The sequence below is a fragment of the Copadichromis virginalis genome, linkage group LG7 (assembly GCF_057382275.1).
Source record: "Copadichromis virginalis isolate Kocher_CV1m ecotype Utaka linkage group LG7, C_Virginalis_male_GT1.1, whole genome shotgun sequence".
Taxonomy (NCBI): domain Eukaryota; kingdom Metazoa; phylum Chordata; class Actinopteri; order Cichliformes; family Cichlidae; genus Copadichromis; species Copadichromis virginalis.
Window position 1 is genome coordinate 4,745,130 of NC_140624.1, and position 23,140 is coordinate 4,768,269.

The following is a 23,140-nucleotide window of genomic DNA, read 5'->3' on the forward strand; positions in this document are numbered from 1 at the left end:
AAGAGGATGTTTTTGCACATTTGAAGGAAAAGTCTTTGTAACGGAGCACTAGAAAAATGCTAGTCATTAAACAGAACCAAAGGACACACAAGCTGTTAAAATGTATTTTGAATAATTTGTTTAGGCTGAATTAGTCTCCCTCCATCTTCTTTCTCTGTGGTATTTCCACATCCAGCACCTCCGGGAGTAGACATACTCAAGACTGGTAGTGGCAGTTAGAGGCACTTTGAGGTGCCTCATTCATTAACTTTGTTGACACAGACCCACAGGCCACTGTGTGTGTCGTCCTGGTATAACTCATTTTGCGGGGACATAATCTACTTACACAGTCTCATTACGAGGACATGCCTTCGTTGTACGCAAAAAAGTAAATCCCTAAAAATGAAGGTGAAGACCCGGAAAAGAACAGTTAGTGTCTCTGTGTGTGTGTCTGCACTGGCTGACAAAGACCTGTGGTTGACTTGCCTGTGAGATGGGCTGGTTAACATAGACCCATCCAGTGATGGGGTTGACCTGCAGGTACTCAGGCTGCTCCAGAGACATGGCGTAAGTGATAGCTGCATTAGTGCCAAAGTCATCATCGTGAGCAGCAACACGCAGAAAACTGGTACCGACCAAAGTGTCTTCCCTCAAAAAATCTGCACGGGAAAGAAATAACGTATGTGCGCTCACTTTACTGGTCAAAGAACTTGCATTGTAGTAGCTTAGGGCAAAGGATGATGAAGATCCTTAGGAACGAAAATAAAATGTCTCTAAAAACATCCTCAATTAAATCAAATTACTATATAAAGGTGCACAAAGTCAATCAAATTCTCTATGACTTAATATCAGTTTTATTTACTTCTGCATTTTTAATGGTCCTGGTTGTGCCCCTGCTTTATTAATGCTATGCATATTTCAATTGGACATCAACAAGAATAACATTCATCCCAAACTTACACTCATAGCGCAAATTCTCAAACTTGGGGCTGTTATCATTTTGGTCCAGTATTTGGATGGTTAGCTGACAGATGCCGATCAGTGGCTCCTCTGCCCAATCAGTAGCCGTTACTGTGATCGAATACTCTCTTTGCCGCTCCCTGTCGAAGCGCCGGGCTGTCACAATCACTCCTGTACATACAGAATAATGATCAAACATACGCACGGCAATACCACACAGTGCTTCAGCACCCCGGTATTTCCACCAATCGACCCAAGATTTTGTAAACAAGTAAACAATTATGAATTTATTCGGAGAAAGTCGAGTATTCCTTTCAAGTGCGGTGACTTTGCTATTAAATCTTGAGATGAAGAAAACTGAGCACGAGCCTAAAAGAAAATGACTGACAGAATAACATGTTGCCTGCCCGTGCCAGGACTTCTGAACAGCTTCTCTATTTGCCTACCCCTTAATTATGTACACTCATTTTTTATAATCACACTGAGCTTCTCCCAAATTTAATCAAATGTTAATCAGTATACAGGTTTTGGCATTTGACTTAAATTCCTAAGAATAACAAGTCAACGTATAACAGTTGATATTGTATCAGTATGCATCCTCCTCACGTCTCCACGCCTCAGCTCAAAATTACCATTAGAGATGACAATTAACATTTAAATACAACACATTCTACCTACAGCAGACTAATTGAGACCTCTTTTACCCCAGACGAACTGAAACTGTTCTACCTGTGTCCGGATGGATTCTGAAGGCAGGCATTGCGCTGTCTCTGTGCATTAGGCCATATTTGACTTTTCCATTTGCCCCCTCATCTGCATCCACGGCATGCACTTGCAACACAAAAGTCCCCGTTGGCTGGTTCTCCAGCACCGAAGCCTGTTCACGATATTGCTGGCACTGAGATAGAGAGGGGAAGAGGAAACAAGGAAGGAGAGATAAATGCAAGAAAGTAGTCCTATATAAGGGATTGTATCATCAGAATACGATAATATTAATAAGAAAAAGGGGATCAAAGAAACTAAACTAATTAAGTAGAAGGTCACTACACACACCACACAGGGAGATTCTGCACATGAAACACAATATAGCAGTTATAGATACAGTAGACCACATCTTTGGAAATGAAAACACTTGAACTGATTTCTTTTGAAGAGCCAACAGCGAACAGCTTTGTCTTTGCAAAGAATTCAATCCATTCCCCCTAATGAACATATGCCCCAGATAAAGAGCAGCTCTCTGGAGTCGTTCTTTTTTGTAATCAGATATAAAAGCCAGCTACTCTTTCAACAGAATGACCATGAAAAAAGAAAAACAATAGACAAGGAGGAGCAAGAATGAAATGGAGAGAAGGAGATGGATCAAAGGACGTGAGCATGCAATTAAAAGAAGAATAATGCAAGAGTTCATGGGCCGCGATGGCACAGACAGCATGGCCGGAGGCAGCTGTTCATAAAAATCACATAATATAAAGCATAAGGTCATGCTGGCCCAGGTGGTTCTGAGGCATAACTTGATATTCAAACAAATCAAGTTGCCAAGAGTTCAAACCCGCCCGGAAGACCCAGGAGCTCCAGCTCTGCATGAATATGTCTTCTGCCGAAGTTCAAGTCATTCCTAATTAAGGAGGAAGTTAATTAAACAGGTACAGTATATTGTGATGATTTTGCAATTTTTTCCTAAATTAATTGAAATCCCACTAGACTGCCTAAAGATAGAGTGGGTGTGCAGGCTAATCGGAACTCATGGGAAAACAGAGCAGAGAGAGACGGAGGCCAGGGAAATGAGAACAGAGCAAAATATAAGAGTGCTAGAGAGTGAGGCGAGAAGAGGGAGGGAGGAAGGAAAAGGGAACAGCTGAAATGCAATGAGGGGATAAGACTGAGAAAAATACAACAATGGATTATAAAAGGTTCACGTTGACAGCAACAACAAAAGAAGGAATGCCTGAAAGGTCTGACATTTTGGGAAATACATTTACAGACTCTTTTGCTAATAGTTAGCTGAAAAGATCAATACAACTCTCCTTGCATGGCCTGCATGGTGAATATATAGCTTGAACCAGTAAGTAGTTAGCCTATAAAGACTTAAAACAGGTTGGAAGTGTCGACTATCCAACGGTGCTGGAAAAGTCTTGAATAAGAAATAGGTAAACAACCGCCCATAAATACATTTATTTTGAAGGCACTACTTTTCTTCTTTGTCCTTGGCTGTTTTACTTTCCTTCCCTCCTTTCTGATTTTCTCACCCATGACCAATTAGTTATACCTGCTCGTCGATACCCCGTCCTTCTTGTGTGTTTAATTTGTCTTTGCCATCAAGTCTTTGTCAGATCGTCTGCGTCCTTTGCCCACCTCTGAGCTCCTGAGCCTTTGTCCATCATGCTGTCTACCCTGGTATCTGCCTGCTTTTGCACCTATAGTTGTGCTAAGCTTCCGTGTGTTTTTCCACTTCCATTTTTGTTTATCTTCTTGGATTTAACCATTTTTTTGTAGGGAATAAGTAAAAAACTAAATGTACTAAAAGTACCAGGGTTGTCTTCCTCACCTCCTCAAATATAGGTTTGTTGTTGTTGACATCATCAACCCCAACGATGACCCGGGCAGTCGAAGACAGAGGGTGTGGTCCGCCCGAGGCATTGTCATCTGTGGCCGTTACATTCAGGACGTACTCCAAACCTTGAAGCTTGGGCAGGGGAGTCGAGCGGAGACGGATCAATCCTGCAAAGAGCACAGACCACTTAAATTACTTCTTGTATAGTATATGGTCTACACTAACAGAGTACATACAACCATTCTATAGCTGTTAAGTAGGATGTTATTGCTGCTGAGGAAGTGGACGCATAGTAAGGGATGTGCTATCAATAAGAACACACTAGAAAATGCATACTGCATACTGTTGTTCTAGACGTTGGAAGCAAGATAGAGAGCTGTGAAAATTCAGCTCTCAAGTCCACAGAAAGGTAGAAATCTGATATAGAGACTAAATCCAAAAACCAATTTCACAGTAGTGATTTTGTCACATTTCTAATCTAATAATTGCGTGCTTTCCTCTAAAGATGCCCATCCAGCTAAAGCACTTGAGCGAAAACATAAAGCAGTACAGTGAGTCTGGTCAGAAGTTAACGAGGCTCAGCAGATGCCTATTAGCTGTTCCTCTTGCCCCCTTTGTCTGCTTTCATGTAACAGTCAAGATAAAAGGTGGGATAAAAGGATGGAGCATCTGAGTCAACATCTTTCTCGTCAACAGAAATACAAAAACATCAGAGGTTGCAGAATGAGCAAGCAGCCTGTGATGTGGGGAAAACCTATTGAACTGAGAGCATGGGGAGTTCTTTTATTCTCTTGTTGTGTTTCTATTCATCCCCTTCAATGCTCTTGATTAAAGACAACACAGCATGCTGATACACACATATGGGAGCGCCTGACATCCCTCTCTCCTGTATTACTTGTAATTTCACCTGCCCACAGAGCAGAGAAGGATCCAGGTTCTAATGACAATGCATAACATTGACATTGCTGCACCGCTACATTAAAATACGCAAACTGTGGGATGTGCGCAGTAATTGTCTCGCCTTAAATGTCAGCCTTGTTTACAAACGCAACACCAGCTCAACCAGCTATTCAGCTAGCAGCATTCGTTGCATATACAGGAAAAGGGAACCCATATAGTGATAGTGATTTCCCCGCACCCAAAGGATATCAGCCTTAGCATTTTCTTTCTCGGAGGATACACAGAAAGGGTGGAAAGAAATATAAAACGATGACACAAAAGAAAGAGGAGCTGGCGGAGCAGAGCTTGGAGATTGCGAACTATGATAGAGCAGTTGTTGTGAAATTGAATTGAAAGGGTTGGGTGACAAATGTCACAGAGATTGCCACTGGTTTCGGATCAAAGGGTAAATAAAAAAGATAAACTGTGCAGTCCTCAATGCTAGAAGGCTAAGAAACATGTGGAACATTCCTCTCTGTACCTGGAAAAAGCCAAACCAAGGACAGAAATGTCCTAAATAATGTTATAGATTTTATTTATGACCCTAATAATAGAAAGAGCAGCATGCGTATAGGAAATATAGCTTTTATTATCAGCTTTCAATATCTTTTCACACTGCCTTTGAAAATAGAGGCCGTTCCTTGAAAGCGCAATTTGACAGAAAGCCCATCGATTACAATGAGAGCTGAATAATATGACACCTGGTTGGAAAATTAAGAAATATCACCTTTCTGGCTGTCAATGACAAAATTTTCTTCCTCGTTGCCTGCTGTTATGGAGTAGAATATAGCATCGCCATCTGGATCTTTGGCCAGAACTGTTGCAACCAGGGTGTTGGGGCCTGCATCCTCAGAAACGAATGTTCGATATCTGCAAAGAGGAACTCAAGTTTAGAGAAAGTGAGAACACATACTTGGTGGAAGTCAATAATAGAAACCCACAAACAAAGAGACTAGAGATATGAATCATTTAGACAGTCCAGGGCATCGAGAAGCTGATTAGACTTATGGTTGTGGCTTTTACTTGTCACTATGATTTAACCTGTCCTCTTAGCTGGCCAGACCAGAGACAAATGATAATGTCTACTGGGATTTTGAAGCCATTGAACAAATGGTGCTTCTACATACCCTGCCCACTGTGGGCCATTTGATCCACTGCCTTTTAAAATGTCAACAGTGATTTGCTTGCTCTGTGGTGCTGGGTAGCAAAATGCCCAGCAAGACACAGGAGACTGATATACCGCTGTGGTACAAAGCACAATGGGGAGGAGATTAACTCTGTGACTAAGAGGACGCACAGATGAAGAGAAGAAAAGAAAAAGGTGAGAAAGGAGCAGCTAGGTGACAAAAACGAAAGCTGTCAGTGAAATGACAAGTAAAGTGACATGTGGGAGTGGGAGAAAAAAGAGAGGAAAAGAGGACGGCTGACAGAGAGGAGCAGGCTATAAGAGGGGGCGGTGTTCTCACAGAGTTCGAGTTGATTCGTCAGCAGAACTCATCCCCTGCGAGATTTTGTGCTGTATCCTCTTCTAATGCGTGTGTGTGTGTAAGTATGCGTGTACGTGGGGTGGGGCTGCGGTGTCTATGGTGAAAAGTCAGAGGTGATTGATGGTTTACAGAAGAACGCTGATGGGTGATTCATCTCCGCCAGCCTCGGCAATCTCCGTGGCAACATGAGTGACCTGTAATCTGTCACCCGGCTCAGAGGCCACCTCTCCGCAGCTCTGAGGGGATGAAACATATAAACTCCCTTTGCTTTTCTTCCTGAAGCGTCTTCCTACATCTCACTGAACTGTGAAGTTGTGCTCAGACACGGTACGCCTGCCTGCCTGTCTGTCTGCTTCCCTGCATGTCTGGACATTTTGCATTTCCATGGAGTCTCTCGCTGTCTGTCCCTCACTTCAATCACATTTAGCCACTCTGTGGCTCATTCAGATGCAAACTGAGAGGAAAAAAACACTAGCCCTTCCACTCATCTGTCAGGCAAGTATCTCAATTAATCTGAATGTAAGAGTAATTTCTTAAATGTTAATGTGCACACTCTACCTCCACACGAGTCTCTGTTCTTTTTTGAGCACTACAGCCCAATTCTAATCTGCAGCCTACAGCCTCTCGGTGCACTTGCACATTTACATGGAGGCTCCGCCACATTAAGTGTCATTCCAACCCTACTAGCCTTAAGTGTGAGTGGGTTATGAATCCTTCCAACACTGAGACTGCATCAGTGCAGGCTTACTACCCACAGTGCTGAAAGGTGAAGAGCTTGTTTTGTTTCCTGCATGAAGGAAACTCCACGCATATGATTGTTGTGGTTTAGGGTCTTTACCTTACAATTTAAAGTGCCTTGTTGTGATTTGGTGCTACATAAATAACACTGAACTGAACTGCATTCATACAATTGAGTTATATGTGATTATTTCAGTAGGACTGCATCTGTAATGAAGAAAAATGAAATGGCTTCCCTTAAAACAAAAAACCCACAAGTTTTTTGTTTTTAAATCTTACAGTAAAACATTGTTGCTTCATTTGTTCCTTTTTGCTTTCAGCAACCAAATCTTAACTTTATTCTGCTGAATGTATCTGAAATATTCTGTTCAGCACTTTCCACCTTTTTTTAAAGATTACTATTTTCCATTCTAGTTATAGAGGTCAAGAAGAAGTTGGAGAAAAGAATGAAGAAAAGTAGAATAATTTCAACAAATGCTGAATACTGTCTGTGCTTTAAATGATTGAATACAATTCAAATGGAGCACACACTTTTTTCAGTAGAAGATAGACATCATCTTAATAGACCTACTTGGCACATTCTCACAGAAAGCACTGTTACTATTAAATAATGGCGGGTCTTCCCAAAGCTTGCTGGTATATTCTACACTACCCCTTAATTAAGAGACTCTCTGCAGACACAAGTGTGACTCAACACAGAGTTTCACTCATCACTGAGTTGGAGGAAGTAGCAGTCGAATTCGAATTGGGCCCCTGCTCGCTTCCCTCACAGCATTTATCTACATCTCAGAAAGCCATAGTGTGAGGAAGCGCCTAACACATGCTACCTGGCAAAACGTCTGCATTTCTAACTATCTGTCTGCTGGGAAGAATATTTGCCTGACTGCCGACAGGCTTCTCTGTTTATCTGCATATCTGACTGGCTGTCTCCTGTCTACTCGCAGTGTATGTTTTGGCATTCTCTACTTGCTTGCCCTGCAACCGTGTTTCAGTGTGTTTTTCTTTTCAGTTTTATGTTTGTCTGCCTACATCTCCACCTTTCTGCCCACCTCATTGTTTGGCTGTGTGTCTAGCCAGTCACTGAGACTGACACCTGACAATGCAACAAGAGCAGGTAACAGAGGTCTGCAACAGTCTTGTGTGAAGGTCATTGAAACATGACTGACAGGACAAGCAGCTTACTTGTTCGATAGAATAAATGTAGCAGAGCCACAGTGACAGTTGCTGCCCACCCACTTATACAGCTTTGCCAAAAAGCCACTCTGGGACACACTGGATTGCATCCATATGTCAGTTTACTGCATACCTTTGGAAAAGGCCAAAAATAAAACCCAGAGAGTGTGAAGTGAATGCTCGAATTCACTACAATATTGGACCACAAACATTTTGAGCTATCCATCAGAACATGCTGTGAAACTAACAATGTCACACTTTGTGATTAATGTGAGTAACAGGCTGTTTTGATGCCAGATGGCTGTGATTAACACGCCAAATAAAACATATTGAGTTTGTCTTATGCTGGTGGATTCACTACAGCAGTTTGGAGACGAGTTGGCCACTATTCACAACAGGACTCCCAGCATCAAATATTATTGCAACGGATAGCCTCAAGGACGGCAGGTCTGTGATGTATGATGTAACAGCCCATATAAGATAAGATAAGATCTATCTTATCTTATCTTATCTTATATGTCTGTGATGCAACTACCTCGTCTGCTCAAAGAGTAAAGCTTTGATAAACTCAAATATGATCAGCTGGTGGATCAGAATTTAAGCAGTGGCAGCAATGGCAACATTATTTAAACTCTGCTTGAGTTTGATGTTAAAAAATGTTCAATTCTGCATAAAGAAAAATGCAACAACACAAAGACATCCATGCATTGGATATTTTTTATAGCCATTTATTTATTTATTTTTTCATTGCACTTTTGTATCTCAGCCTTAGTTTTTTGATGCAGCTGTTTTATGTTTTCAATGAATAGTTGCAAATTAAGATGATAAACCACTGATTTTGGTTTGTGATGGGGAAAAAAAGACTACTTACACAGGCTGGGAGAATTCGGGGGCTTCATCGTTGACATTCGCCATCCTCACACGGACGGTGGCAGTGCCAGAGTGAGGTTCGTCCCCACTGTCCACCGCCATCACCACAAACTCATACAGATGATTAGGCCTCTCATAGTCAAGCCGTCTCGCTGGGAAAACAGTCCCATGGGGTGAAATGCTGAAGTCCGGGCTCAGGGTGTAATAGGTGAGTTCAGCATTTAACCCTGAGTCACAGTCCGTGGCTAACACTGGCAGGGGGAAAGACATCACACGAGAGCCATCAATTACGAGTTAATCGAAAAGGGCTGATGAGATGTGATCAGCTCATGAATATGTTGACATCTGTGTAGATCATTATCTCTTTATGGCCTTGCTAAACATGCGATAAATCACGAGCTATGACAGCTACTATTACTTGAACAGAAACGGTGCCCTTCCAGAATGATTACTATCATTTGACAATACGAGCTTAAAGACAGCAAAAAGACAGAGTGGAATGCACAGTGTTTGTGTGTGGATTTGGAAATGATTTTATTCTGGGGTAATTATAGAGAAGAAACAAGTATAGATTGGTTTCCAATGTGTGGTGTGATTTTCTCTAAGAGTATAGCCACAAACACTGTGTGAGTTTCACTTAAAATCCCTGTTTCATGCACATTCCCTCAAGCTTATAACAATTGTCTACTGCATATTCTTTTGATGTGTGTATTTTCTGTGTGTCAAGTATCTGCACCAGCAAGCAGCCTGTGTGTGTCAGTGCCATCTGAACATCTTGTAATACATTTCCAGACAGGTAATTCACTACGCACCCTTTGCATTTAACTGTTACAGTGTGACTGACTCATTAAAAGGTAAAGACAAAGTGAAAGGGAAGTAAATCTCCTTTGAACCTTGCTGTTACTGGCTCAGTCTGCACAGTTTCTTTTATCTTCTTCAATCGAGTTTAGCTATAGTTTGGTCCATACGTCTTTGGACAGTGATACGTTTTTCTAAGTCGGTCTATGTACACCACCACAGTGCATTTTAAATCAAACAATCAAAATGTGATTTTATACACAGTCCTACTTTTTCAGAGGCTCAAAAGTAATTGGACAAACTAACATAACTATAAATAGATAAATTGTTTCAATACTTGGGTGGAAAATCCTTTGTAGTCAATTACTGCTTGAAGTCTAGAACCCAGTGGCATCACCAAATGCTCTGTTTCCTCCCTTGAGATGCTCTGCCAGGGATTTTCTGCAGCTGCCTTCAATTGCTGCATGTTTGTGGGTCTCTTTGGCCTCGATTTTGTCTTCAGCAACTGAAAATCATGCTCTATTGGGTTGAGATAAGATAAGCTATTTGGCCATTAAAGAATATCCCATTTCTCTGTCTTAAGAAACTCTTGGGTTGTTTTTGTGGTAGCTTTAGGTCATTATCCATTTGGAGTGTGAAGCACCATCCTATCAATTTTGCTCAGAGAACAGGGCTCTTTAAACTTTAGAATTAATTCTGCTAATTTTATCAGTAGTCACATCGTCAATAAACACCTGACCCGGTTCGACTGGCAGCAACATATTCCTCCACCATGCTTGACAGATGATGTGGTATGCTTTGGATTGAGAGCTGTTCTTTTTCTTCTCCATACTTTTCGCTTCCCATCATTCTGGTACAAGATCGTTATGGTTTCTAAAGTTTTTTTCCCCCAGACTGTGCTACCTTAGATGTGTCCTGACAAAGTCTAATCTGGTGTAACCACTGGTTCCCACCATGTTGTAAACCCTCTGTATTTCCATTCATGAATTATTTATTCCCTGATTGTGGACTTTTGTGTTCTTGACTTGTTTGTATATTGTGAAGAAGACGCACTGTAATAGACATTTCATTCCATCACTTTGACATTTTAGTTACCTGTGCAGTTCACCAGTTTAAGTTACCTTGTTAATCTAAATTAGGGTGGTTTTACAGAATGATACAGTCCTATAACTGCACTGAATATCAGCTATAGTCCTGTTGCTGCATAAAGGTCTCCCTTTTATACTTCTGCTTTTCAACCCTTTAAGATGACACTTTGTCTCCATTTTCTTTTCATCTTTGATTCCTCTGCTGCCACCACACTGGTTATGTTATTTTTTTCTCGGTGCATCGGTTTGTATTGGTTGCCATTGTCTCCTGCCACTGGCTTTGCAGTGCCAACAGTCTTTACTGCTCCAGGCTGTTTATTCGAATGTTTTGAGATTAAATTTGTTCCATTTTTCTCTGTCAGAATGCACCAGAAACAATTGCCCAGCTTGAGATTCCCACTGTAGCCAGTGGGGTAAAGAAGTCCCAGAGGCACAGCAACATTTGACAATAACTAAAGAGAGAGCAATGTGAAAGGCCAAACAAATAGCCCCGAATAATGTTTTGTTTTGGGGTTTGTTTTTGCATATTATGTGGGGTGTTTAACATTTCAAGGGTTAACTTTGTGAGTTAAATATCACGCATGGTGAAAGAATCCCTTTCAGATAGTTCTGTATCTGTGGCTGTGGCTAAATGCTGAATCTCATACATACAGAATCCCAAAACACTCAGATCTCATGAGTGCAGTTAAAAGAGTAATTTTAATCACCAGCGACAGTGGCAAAAGTGTGTGAGAGATACAGGGTCATGAATTATGAAGCAAACAACTGTATCTGATTAAAAACACACCACACTCTGTTTCTACACTTCCCTCAATAGGTTTCTTAATTAGTGTGTATTTTTACAAGTTAAGCAGTGATGACAGCAAAACATATTCTTTCAACCTCATAATTAAAAATTATAAGCTAGACCCATGCAGTAATAGATAAACTGCCATTATTCATACAAAACGTAATAAATCAAAATGTATGGTGGGTTTTTTTTAGCAGCTACACTGGTTCAGTATGTAACAGATTATGATGTAAATACAAAACACTGTCACTGGGAAACTCAAGGTCAGACGAGAAACTCTTCTGTTAAAATTCAGTTGCTGTTTTACCCTGGGAAAAAGTTACTTTTTATAAAGTTTCTTTCTTTAATTCAAAAAGAACCAGATGGATGTGACATATGGGGTCAGAGGATTCTCACCCTGCAGCAGGGATGTTGCTGTGGTTACAGTCTCGGGGACTCCATCCACACTATAGATGGACTGAAGAAACTCTGGGACACAATCATTCTCATCCGTTATCAACACCTGAACCTGATTAGTGCCGGCGTGATGGGATAAGAGAGGAGAGGAGAGGAGAGGAGAGGAGAGGAGAGGAGAGGAGAAAAGAGGAGAGGAGAAAAGAGGAGAGAGGAGAGGAGTCATACAATCAGTATATAAGAAGACAAAATTAAGCTTTTGTTATCAACTCTCAATTCTAGAAAACAACCATATGAAGGTTTCTGTACAGGAAGCTGACCCGAAAACTTAATCTAAATTGCATTTTATAGCTCCCCAAGTTGCCAGTTCAACACATTCTTTATCTTCCACTCCATGATTTTCTTGAGTCAAAAATAGAAATGTTCTTAGCATGTGTGTGCCTCACTGTGCGCATTTGCGACAAAGGCCCTTAGTCGCCCCTCCACCCTACAAGCTCCCTGTCACCACTGTGTGTAAAGTGTGAAGTGACAGCTGAGTAATAGTCCTGAAATAGCTGGGATAGGTTTTCCCAGTTTCCATCTCTTATTCCACAACATGCAGCTGAGCAGAAGGAGGTTGTGCCCGCTAAATCTGCGGTACAAAGTAAGAGGCTGACATGATAATTGGGCAACAAAATCTTTTCAATTAATAATTGAAATCACGCTGCAGTTGTAAATAATTTATCTAGAAATATTCATTTATGAAGGATATTTTCAGATTTTGATTTCTTGTGCCTAAGAGGGTGCTATATTTTGCAGCGTTCATCTCTAGATAACAATTGACAAAAAGCACTTAGTGTGAGACACGAAGGCGAAGAGTGAAACCGCAGAACAAAACTTCACTTGGGTCACCAGTCTACTTGTTAACATTTAAAAACCATTCAGGCGTGCCACTGCTGTAGACAGTTGCAAACTATGCTGCTCCTCTTTTGTGGTTATTGCCAAGCAGTGTGATGTCAACAGGTCACTGTCGTTAACCGTTATGAGCTATTTAGATGAAAACCTGCCTGCCTCGGAGTGTTGTGGCAGTCCAGTGGGAGAGCGCGACAGACAAAATCATCCAAACAGCAGAACATATTTTGTTATTTCATTTAATTCTCCAAAGTAATAGTAAATGCCTGAGTCGCAGTCACAAACATCACAGTGGACCTCAGCTTTGGCCTCAGATTACAACAGAGCTTGAACTCTTACATGACTCCTATTTGGTTCCCGTATCTCTGTCTAATTAAACTAACCTCTGTTGCAGCGCTGAGGCTGCCTGGCTCTTCACTGGCTCGCACCATCAGAAGGTAGCGTCGCTGGTCATTCTCATAATCCAGTGTCCTGGTCAGGCTGATCTCCCCCGTCTCCTGCTGAATGCTAAAAAGGCTACTGGGATTGATCAGCAGACTATAGCTGATTTGCTGCTTCTGGAAGGAGACAGCAAACACCACCAGGAAGCTGTAGAACAAAGAGAAAGCGATTAAAAGAAATGGAAAAAAGAGTCTTTATTGTTTGATTTTAGCTGCAGCCTTGTTGAATTAGAATCGAAATCCTCTTCTCCTACATCAGCACTGTGCTGTAATGAAATCAATTATTGTATGGCCCATTGGCTATGTGCTATAAACACAGTCAATCAGTGATCGTCAGTTCTGTGTAATAATATGATACTATTATGTAGATATCAGTGTTTGTTTTGACAGTGAAGAGAGTTTGCATTCCCTAATAGTGTGTGATGATAATAAGTCAGTTCGTGCTTGAGTGCACTGCTGTGAACAAATGAATATTTATTAACAAATTCTTAACAAGTTATGCTTGAGATCTGACACCTTTTGTGTGTTTTTATGCATGTCTGCATTCATTATTGTAGGACTTGTGTCAGCAGCTCATGTCATAGCAGAGCTATACATACTGGAATTTCAGTGATTTACATTATTATGCTAAAGTCTGCATGTGTAACTGTCCTCATGTGAGTCACTCCGTGAGACAGCACATCGTCTCATGCCTGCATTCATCTTAGTCTTTGTTAATTTACAGAAATTAAGTGTATTAAAAATATGTCTTCTATATTGTTGCATTTTTAATGTTGTGCTTGCAGTATTGGGCAATTAAACATACCGAGGCAGCAATGAAGAATCTGACACAAAGTGTTTGCTGATAACCAGATGGGAACAGATGAAGATCTAAAAAGGCCTGGCATATGTGTTTAACAATAAATGATTTGTAAAGATATAATAATTTCAGCTTTACAGAATGAATATAACACAGAATATTTTGCTCCTAATATGCAGCTGGAACGTATCCCTGAGTATGTTTATAAGAGGATGCAAACACAGGCAGTACTCACGGCTGTCCCTCAGGTGTGTTTTCTGGTATTGAGATGGCATAGCTTGTATTGGTGAATTGCGGCGCTCTAGCTCCCGCCACCACAGAGAGCATGGCAGGGGCACTGCGGCTCCCCATGCCGTCAAGGGCCACCACGCTTAACAAGTACTCCCTCTCCCTCTGAAGTACCAGCCCTGTGGTCACCACCTGGCCTGTTTTCTTGTCAACAGCAAAGCAGCCATCACCGCCTACAGGGAAATACAATGACATTATTTTCCACAACTGGATCCAAACCAATGCACGGGCGATCGCCTGAATGCAAACACAGAAATGTTTCCTGAATAGCCTTTTGAAAGGGATTTCTGTCTTACTGTGTTTGTGGAATTAAGATTTATACAATCTGTTAAGCTCTAATAGAATTAATAAATATGATTTATGTATAAACACATTTAATTTTATTCATTCTGTGCAATTCCTTAATCATAATAGTCAACAACTGTTGTCACGTTTAATCATTTTTGGACTTTTTACTTATATTAAAATCATTTGATAGTTTATTCACTGTCAACAAGAACTTCAATTATTTTTAACTCTTATTTGTTTTTAGGCAGTCTGATAGATATTTAACAGCAACTGCATTTTTCATTTCACAGACACTTTGGACCAAAGTAATGAACTAATGACAGGAAATTGAAGGTAGTGTAAAAGAATTCAGATCATAAACAGTTTAAACTCTTAAAAATTACATCTTAGTTACTATAAAGCATGTTAGTATATACCTTAATGTATATTTGCTCTTCACATTTAGATGTCAGAATCACAGCATACTGAGAAGAGAAGGGAACCAAGCACAGATCCTTTAGGGACCCCAGATGCCATGAAGTAATGATTGCATTCCCTCACTTATTATTTTGAAAGAACACCATGTGAAACTAAAGAGCAGCTCTGTGCTCAAAATGACGATAAGCTTGAATAGAGGGGCCAGGAATATTTGGTGGCTCATCAAAAACCTCATATATATATATATATATATATATATATATATATATATATATATATATATATATATATATATATATATATATATATATACATATATATATATATATGTATAAAGTCAAAGCACCGGTTCTGCTCGGTGAGAATTGATGACTGGTTCAGGTCAGGTCTCACTGATATGACTTCCATTACTAACGGCAGTGCAGTGTCAGTTGAAATTTCAGCCTTGGTCCTCAGTAGTTTGCTTGTTCTCAAGGCTTATACTGACAAAGAAGCCTTTCCAAGCGCTACATTTTAAATTGTAAATAGCGATTTTTCATATTCAAAAATATTCATATTAAAAAATAGCCAGAAAATCTTTTCTGTGGAATTTAGAAACTAAATTACAGCTGACTTTTTATTTATTGACCTTACACCTTACCTTACAGTTTTAAATTATTTAACCCTTGTATGGTGTTCGGGTCTGTGAGAACCGTTTTCAGTTTTTTTCAAAAGAAAAATTAAAGAATTAATTATTTTTTCAACCTGAAATTCATTGGCTTTGGCTTATTTTCTGTGAAGAACATAAATCCGAACTAATTTTCAATGACCGCATACTGTACCTCCCCCCACGCATTTACATTACATACAAGGTGTTCGGGTCCACTGGACCCAGGTCTAATAAAAGTGTTGAAAGTGTAGGTCCTGTGTTCCCATACTCTGTCTTCCTCCTTTCTGGTGCTGCTGATAGTGTTTTCTTCCCCTCCTGCTCCGCACAAAGTTGCAACATTGTTGAAAATTCAACTATAAACACCGTCTGCTCTGACATCTCACACACATTTTACCCTCTTTCTTGAGGGATCCAAATTTTATTTTCTCATACCCTGTCCCACCTGCAAATTAGGGGCATAATACTATAAATAAGACTTTGCCAGTGTGGTTCTTTATCACAACTGATCAAGTTGACAAAAGATTATCTGCTGCGAGGGCCATCCAATTGATTTTGGAAGAGAGAGGGGCTTCTGATGATGATGTTGACAAAGAGGTTTCAGAATATTTCGCATTTCTGAAAATTCAGAGTCTGACAGTGACTTTGAAGAAGAGGATGAGGTTGAGCACCATTTAGTAACAAAACGAAGATGAGTACCCCATCTGCAGCCAGCTCCAGGACCAGAACAAGCCCACCAGACAGCAAGTGAAGAAATATGGATGTCAATAACTGGTGAAATTGAATGGTCTTCTTGCCCAAGAAATGAGCCACCCTGCAGAGCTGTTACTGTGATAAGCCAGGGCCAACACGGCTGACAGGTACTCATGTGCAGGACATCAAGTCTTCATTTGAGCTTTTCATCCCAGATTCCATCCAGAAAAATTTTCTGGATTGCAGTAATCTAGAAGGAAGGTGTGTTTTTGGAGAGAGGTGGAAGGAGATGGACCAAATTCATCTAAGAACCCCAAAGGCCAACTTTGGGGTTCTTATCCTTGCAGGAGTTTTCAGGTCCAAAGGGGAATCGACAGAATCCCTGTGGGATGCAGAAACCAGCAAGAACCTTTCCGTGCATCAATGTCTCTGGAAAACTTCCACAAAATTTCCAGGATTATCCGTTTTGATAACCGAGACGACAGACCAGCTCGACGGCAGAGAGACAAGCTAGCTGCCATCAGGACAGTGTGGGATAAGTGTGTGCACCACCTCCCCCTGTTTTACAACCCTGGGCCTAATGTCACCATTGATGAGCAGCTGATCCAATTTAGTTGTGAAACATATTGCTTCACGTGTAAATGTGTTGTGTCTTTCCACTCACTCCACTTGATTATAACTGATTTATTTTTTTATAACATTTTATTTAAAAAAAACAAAAAAAAACGAGAAGCACATTAATTCATAAATGTGATCTAACAAAGGTAAAGGGAAAAAATTAACCATGTTTGCTGTTCATATGGCTTGTAATTGGGATGAAGTAAACATCTGTTGAGTAATTTAACATAAAATTGTTTGATAGTGTTAATTTGGAAAGCCAAAACTCTAGCGGGTCCACCAGACCCATGAACACTGGCTGAGTAACAAAAATACGAACACCACACAAGGGTTAAATATGTTTTATTTTATTCTGGTATAAATTGGTCATTAATAATATAAATGGGGGTTAGGAATAATTGTTGTTTTATTGTTGTTTGCAACAAACAAGTGTCAGAAATGGAACTGAGGATCAGTTTAGGAATGAGAAGGTACATGCACATCTTGCACTTTGTGTTGTACTATCTGGATGACCATCGTGTAATTAAATAAATTATGATTAAATTCTTGTATAAAAAGAAAATCTTAGAGCAGTAGAGGTTCACTAATCTGCAAAACACTGCATCTACAAGTTGTGGAACAACTTCAGAATAATGTTTGTCAGCACAATCTCGTGAAGGCTTTGAATATCTCATCATCTAGCTCGTCTACAGTAAATAATATCATCACAAAATTCCAAAATTCTGGATAAACCCATGTGTGCAAGCTGAAAATCAGTCCTCAGGATCTTCAAGCTCGCAGCCAGCACTGCATGTGCTCGAGGAAGATTCCAGAAATCACTATTTGTGGACACAGTGTGCCATTCCAAACTGTGTCCACAAATACAGGATAAAGCTCTATCATACAGTCTTCTTCAGTTCAGAACGGAAGAATCCTCTTGGATGATATAAGAAACGTCTTCACAAATCAAAAAGAAGTTCAGCCACCTTCCTTTAAAGCACTTGAGATGATACGCAGCGGTAAACACGGCTCTGTTCCAACGTAACTGAGACATGCGGCTGCCATCAAAGCCAAAATGGCTTTATTTTTTTATTAAAATGGTGCATTATCTACATTTAAACATTTTAATTTATCCTGTTTAATACTGTAAATAAACTAAGGGGTTATGAAATGTTTAAATGATTGCATTCTGTTTAAATTTACATTTTATGTAGTGTCCCCACTTTATGCCTTGGGGATTGCAGTAATTAATAAGTTTTATAATATTCAGGCTGTTGACAAATGTTATAAAATGCCAAATCCAACACTGTGTTCTTAATTCTCTCAATAATGTGACTTAATAATATGAACCAAGCCAACTTGTAAATATTGGAGACAAAGATTTTTAAAATCACACAGAAAAAAAGCCATAAAATAGGCAATAAAAATGTATTAATACACAATGAAGTAACAGAACAATGCATATGGGAATGACTCAAAATGAACCACGGTGCTAATGTTTATTGTAACAAAGGAAATGTCTCCCTTTCAGCAGTATGCCTTAATGACTTATTGATGGGTTTTTTTTAATTATTTTGGAAATATATGGAGGTTTTGGGATCAGAGGAATAAATCAGGCAGTGGTTACACAGGTTTGATAAGATTTGTTAGGATTGTGAGAAATATAGCGTATGACCAAACTCCTTTTTATATACTCTTTAGACATTCTTAGTTATGACTTTCACCTTCTAAACATTAGTAATTATACTGACGAGTGGCTACTTTTACTTTCCAATTTAAGTTTTCATCGAGCTACTCAATTTCTATTTTCCTTAAGTTATAAAACATTTTTGTCTGACTGCGGTGTTTGTAGAAATTTTAATTAGCAGCTATGGAGAAATGTTTTAATTACTGAGTCCCATTGTTGTTATGATCATCCTGCCATTGGTTTCCCACTCTTCCACAGACTGACAGCCGGTAGGAGCAATGCATCAACAAAGGTATCAGTGTGCCAAAGGCAGTGAAGGAAGAATGCTAGCAAGTAAACATGGAAGTAATCAATGTAAGACTCTAAATATTTTAAAAAAGATGGGTGAAAAAATCCGTCCAACACTATTGTTAAACCACAAGGATGCACACCATGCATTAGGATGAGGAAGGCTGTGTGTAAACATAACCAAGTGTTTCTATACAAAAAAAAAACAAAAGCAAAAAACTCTGGAGGGCACTTTTTTACTTTTTCTGCTGCCGTTGAATACTAAAAAAAATTGGGTCAATCAGGGTGACACTGATCAACTGAAGGCTGGCTACTGTCATCTCATCTCATCTTCAAGTTTTTAAAATTAAGCACAGGATAAGAGGGTCGTTTTTTACTGTTTTTTTTTTAATCTAGTTCTTTTAAGTTTATGTTAGCTGCTTTGACAAATGTCGCTGCTTATATGAGTTCTCAGCATAGACAAGGGGCGAGACAAAGACAAGGGCCGCTTTGTAGTATTTGTGGTTTAAAGTCAAAACGTGAAGCTGTGCGATGTACTAATGCGAGTCAGAGGGAAGTCAGTAGTGTTTTGTAAAGCCCCATTGGCAAGATTAGCACATCCCCCAATCTCTGACATGTGAACAAACCTCTATCCCCTCAACCACCAGGGGGTCTACTATGGCAGACTTCCAACAGCCAAATGCGTGTATGAGTATTTTAGCGTGTGTGTCTGCAGAATTTACTCTGCGTATGCAACATGGAGAATTAGAGAGATAGATAGAGTGCATGATAAGTGCATAAACAAATGTGCGAAGGCCTCTGGCTCTGTGTGTGTGTGTGTGTGTCTGACTGCTGCGATTGTGTATGTGTGTGTAGAAAAAGAAAGAGGGACAGAGATACAGAAGAAAAAAGAAATAGGGTGACAGAGAGATAGAGAATCTAACGGACACCTAAAGAACCTATAAATGCATGAATGAATGTGTGAATGCCTCTGGCTGTCATGTCTGAGAATTGGTGTCTGACTACTTGCATTTATTTTCAAGTCTCTATAGCTTGTCAACTTATTTTAACAACAACACAATCTATTTTAATACAACTTACCTTCTATATGCGTGTGTGTGTGTGTGTGTGTGTGTGTGTGTGTGTGTGTGTGTGTGTGTGTGTGTGTGTGAACAGCAGAAAGCTTACCATCTGACAAAAAGTATTCCACCTCTCCACTTTTACCCTCATCCCCATCATGAGCCTGGAGCTGGTAGACAAACGTTCCCGCAGGGGCCTCAGGGGATACGACAGCCAGGTAAGGGTACGGCTTCATACTCCACTCAGGGACGTTGTCATTGACATCAGTGATCTTCAACTTCACCTTGTTCAGGTACCAGTCTGGGCCTGGAGGATAGTGCAGAGATAGTGATGGAGCTCTGGTTACAAAAAGTGACAGCTGTCATGTAACTGAGTGTGCAGCAGGGAGACATGTTGCCAGGGGAATGTGAAGCGCCAACAAGCATAGAGTCAACTAAGGGTACAGGTATGTGAGATATACATCCTCTCCAGTAGATAGCAAAAACCAGGACTGCATGATTAAACTAAATGTTAATGGGGTTTTTTTCTGTGCCTGTACTGTGAAACTGATACCGCTACAGTCTCAATTCAGCTCAGAGGTCTGGTCAAAGTCAATTACCACACTATCTTTAACTTAGTAATTTAACGGCTATCTTTCCACTTTCTTTTGCTACACCATAGCTGCCAGAAGCTCAGGAAATTGTTGTAAGTGGATGTCAGGAGGTATGTTTGGCCCCAGGGTTGAGGACGGTGGATATGACATCATCCATTCATTCTCCATCAGGGTTTCCATCCAAGCATCCAGACACCTTGGTTCCCATGGGAGAGAGCCTCAGCCACTGTCTCATCTACCATGTCTAGGGTAAAGCTACCTTGATCTTCCCACAGGGGCGTGGGGATGATGCCTCACGACTGCAGGCACTTTGTCGCCTGCACAGTGCCTCACTGAAGTGAATAAGAAGATTCCAGGAATCCAATTACCAACTCGCTCAACCTAAGCCGGGGCAGACAGCAAGAGAGCACAACAGCACCCAAGGAGAGGCGGTGTAAAACTGTGTCTCTATGACAGAAGCATAGCGTGACTTTTCCTGGAACTGATAGTAAGGGATCGTTATCCACATTAAACACAATGACACAATCTGGAAACAATGTTCACAAGAAAAACTCGCGACACTGTCACAGGCCCCAATCTAGGACACATTTTCTGCAGAATATTCCTGCGATGTTGAGCAAGTCACAGAATTGTAGGCTAAGACACTATTTTCGCAAATATTGGCTGTGATCTTGTGTCAACGTGGCATGAAGGAATATGTCAGAAGAGGTGCCAAACAGTTCAGTAGACTGCAATACACAGAGGCCATCTGCCTCACCCCAGAAAAGAAAAAAACCCCTGCCAGGACAAACACATTGACACACACAAATGCATGCACATACAGATCTGAACACAACCCCACACATGCGCAAGCAATCCCGTCTCAAACACACACTTGCATGTCTCTTTCTATCTTCCTGTCTTTCTCTCACAAACACACACCATGGACACTTAGGAACAGAGGTGAGTTACCTAAAGGCTAAAAGTAACTATGGATTTCAAATCCCATTATGTAAAAGGTTTCATGTTTCTATCCACAGGCTATGTATGTACTTTTTAATCCAAGACAAAAGCAGCAGGAGTGTGCGATGCATCCTTTCACTACCTGAGGGCTGCCTCGACAGATGTGCTGTCTGTATAAAGCAGTTCTACCTAGCTGGTTTCCATAATGTTCTGCAACACAATGTCTTTCCAAAGTCTATTATAGCTGATAATGTAAAACTATATACCTCTAATGAGTACATGCACACAGCAAATGGTATGAAGTCTTCAAACTGCATGAAAATATTTGACAGCACCTTGTGTTGGCTCAAATGAGTTGGAAAAGAGAAGGTGGATGCGGAGATCACAATTCCTATTTCTTTTGGAACTCTTTTACAGTTAAGATGCGTTTTGATGAAAAATGCAACGTTACACTCCATACTAGCTCGTGAGTGTTCACAACTGAAACACAATAGCTATAAAGTGTGTGACAGCTCCTAAAAGGATTGTTAGAGGGATAATAACAGAGAGAGGAAGAAGCTAGAGGAGAGAATTAATCTCGCTTTCTGCTCAGGCTTTAAAGTTGCTCTGTGGAGAGGAAAGTTCTGACTGGGATCTGACGATAGTTCGTTTTGGATAAATAGCCACTGTATCGTGGGGGCAGAGAAACTAATCAATGTTCAGATGCTATCTCCTAAAATGTTGACAGCGGCAATTTATGCGCTTTAAGCCAGATCATCCTGCTCTGTAAGACGGAACAATCCTTTCGTGATGAATAATGAGAAAGGATAAAGATTCTATTGCAAAGTAGACGGGTTTAAAAGGCACTTAATCAAAAGAAATCAGAGCTCCAGCACTTAACATTTAGTTGACTATCAAATCTTTGCGGGGAGTGGTGCAAGACACATTCCTCGCCTCCTGCTTGTTGGTGTCTTTCCCAGGCATGTCTCTGTGGTAATGGTGGTGATGATTTTACAAGGCTCCATCTAATTAGCTTGTTACAGAGAGACTAATCAGAGCCAAGGCAGATAATTAGAGCCTATCAGCTCTGGAATGATAATGAAGAATGTAGTAGTAAGTGCGTATGAGTGTGTTTGTGTTGTATGCGTGTACGCGTTTGCGTGTGCAAGGTGAGAGTCCATACGTGTGTACGGGCAAAAGAGAGTGCACGCCGCATGTTCCGAGGCTGCAAATGCATGCGACTCCTCTCTGATCTAAATAGGGAGATGCTGTGAATGATGCCCTGTGAGCACCAAACCGACACGAGTTGCCTTACCTGACCAAGACAAAAGATGTGATCAAATAATGGGCAGGGGCTCACAGGCTCCACTGGATCTTTTAATGTCAAATATGCTTTCTGTGCCCAGTGTGATGAAAGGCTGGTCTATATTTTACAATAGAATCCCATATGGATAAGAGCATATACTGGATGACTAACATAATAATGTATCATAAAAAGTTGGATGGCAGAGGTGCAATGTGTGGTTGGCAAAGGCTCAGTAAGTACAATGGTGTAGCTCCAAGTGAATGCGCACACGTCTGTGCAGTATTATGCATGTGTGTTCTATCACTGCAAGCCATTCTGTTGATGTTTCCTGCTGTTAATCCTCTCCTTGGGTACTTGCTATATAAAGCTGCTAAGTGGCTTGCCTGTATGAAAAAAAGTTGTCTCAAGTGCTTCTGTGCACATATACACTGCCCACAGTACAAGGACAGTGAGGGTGTGTGG

General features: G+C 40.5%; 1 protein-coding gene across 1 annotated transcript in view; it reads right to left on the reverse strand.

Annotated features, from left to right (window-relative positions):
* The window catches only part of LOC146704252 (neural-cadherin-like), a 114,625-nt gene that overhangs the window by 52,093 nt on the left and 39,392 nt on the right, over nucleotides 1-23,140 (reverse strand). Inside the window, exons 2-11 of the mRNA XM_085461273.1 lie at nucleotides 19,968-20,165; nucleotides 14,132-14,357; nucleotides 13,041-13,245; nucleotides 11,770-11,881; nucleotides 8,699-8,948; nucleotides 5,157-5,299; nucleotides 3,485-3,657; nucleotides 1,669-1,837; nucleotides 940-1,110; nucleotides 466-638 (exon numbers count right to left, since the gene is read on the reverse strand). Coding sequence (XP_085317399.1) covers nucleotides 466-638; nucleotides 940-1,110; nucleotides 1,669-1,837; nucleotides 3,485-3,657; nucleotides 5,157-5,299; nucleotides 8,699-8,948; nucleotides 11,770-11,881; nucleotides 13,041-13,245; nucleotides 14,132-14,357; nucleotides 19,968-20,165 — 1,820 coding nt within the window. The remainder of the gene's footprint in view (nucleotides 1-465; nucleotides 639-939; nucleotides 1,111-1,668; nucleotides 1,838-3,484; nucleotides 3,658-5,156; nucleotides 5,300-8,698; nucleotides 8,949-11,769; nucleotides 11,882-13,040; nucleotides 13,246-14,131; nucleotides 14,358-19,967; nucleotides 20,166-23,140) is intronic.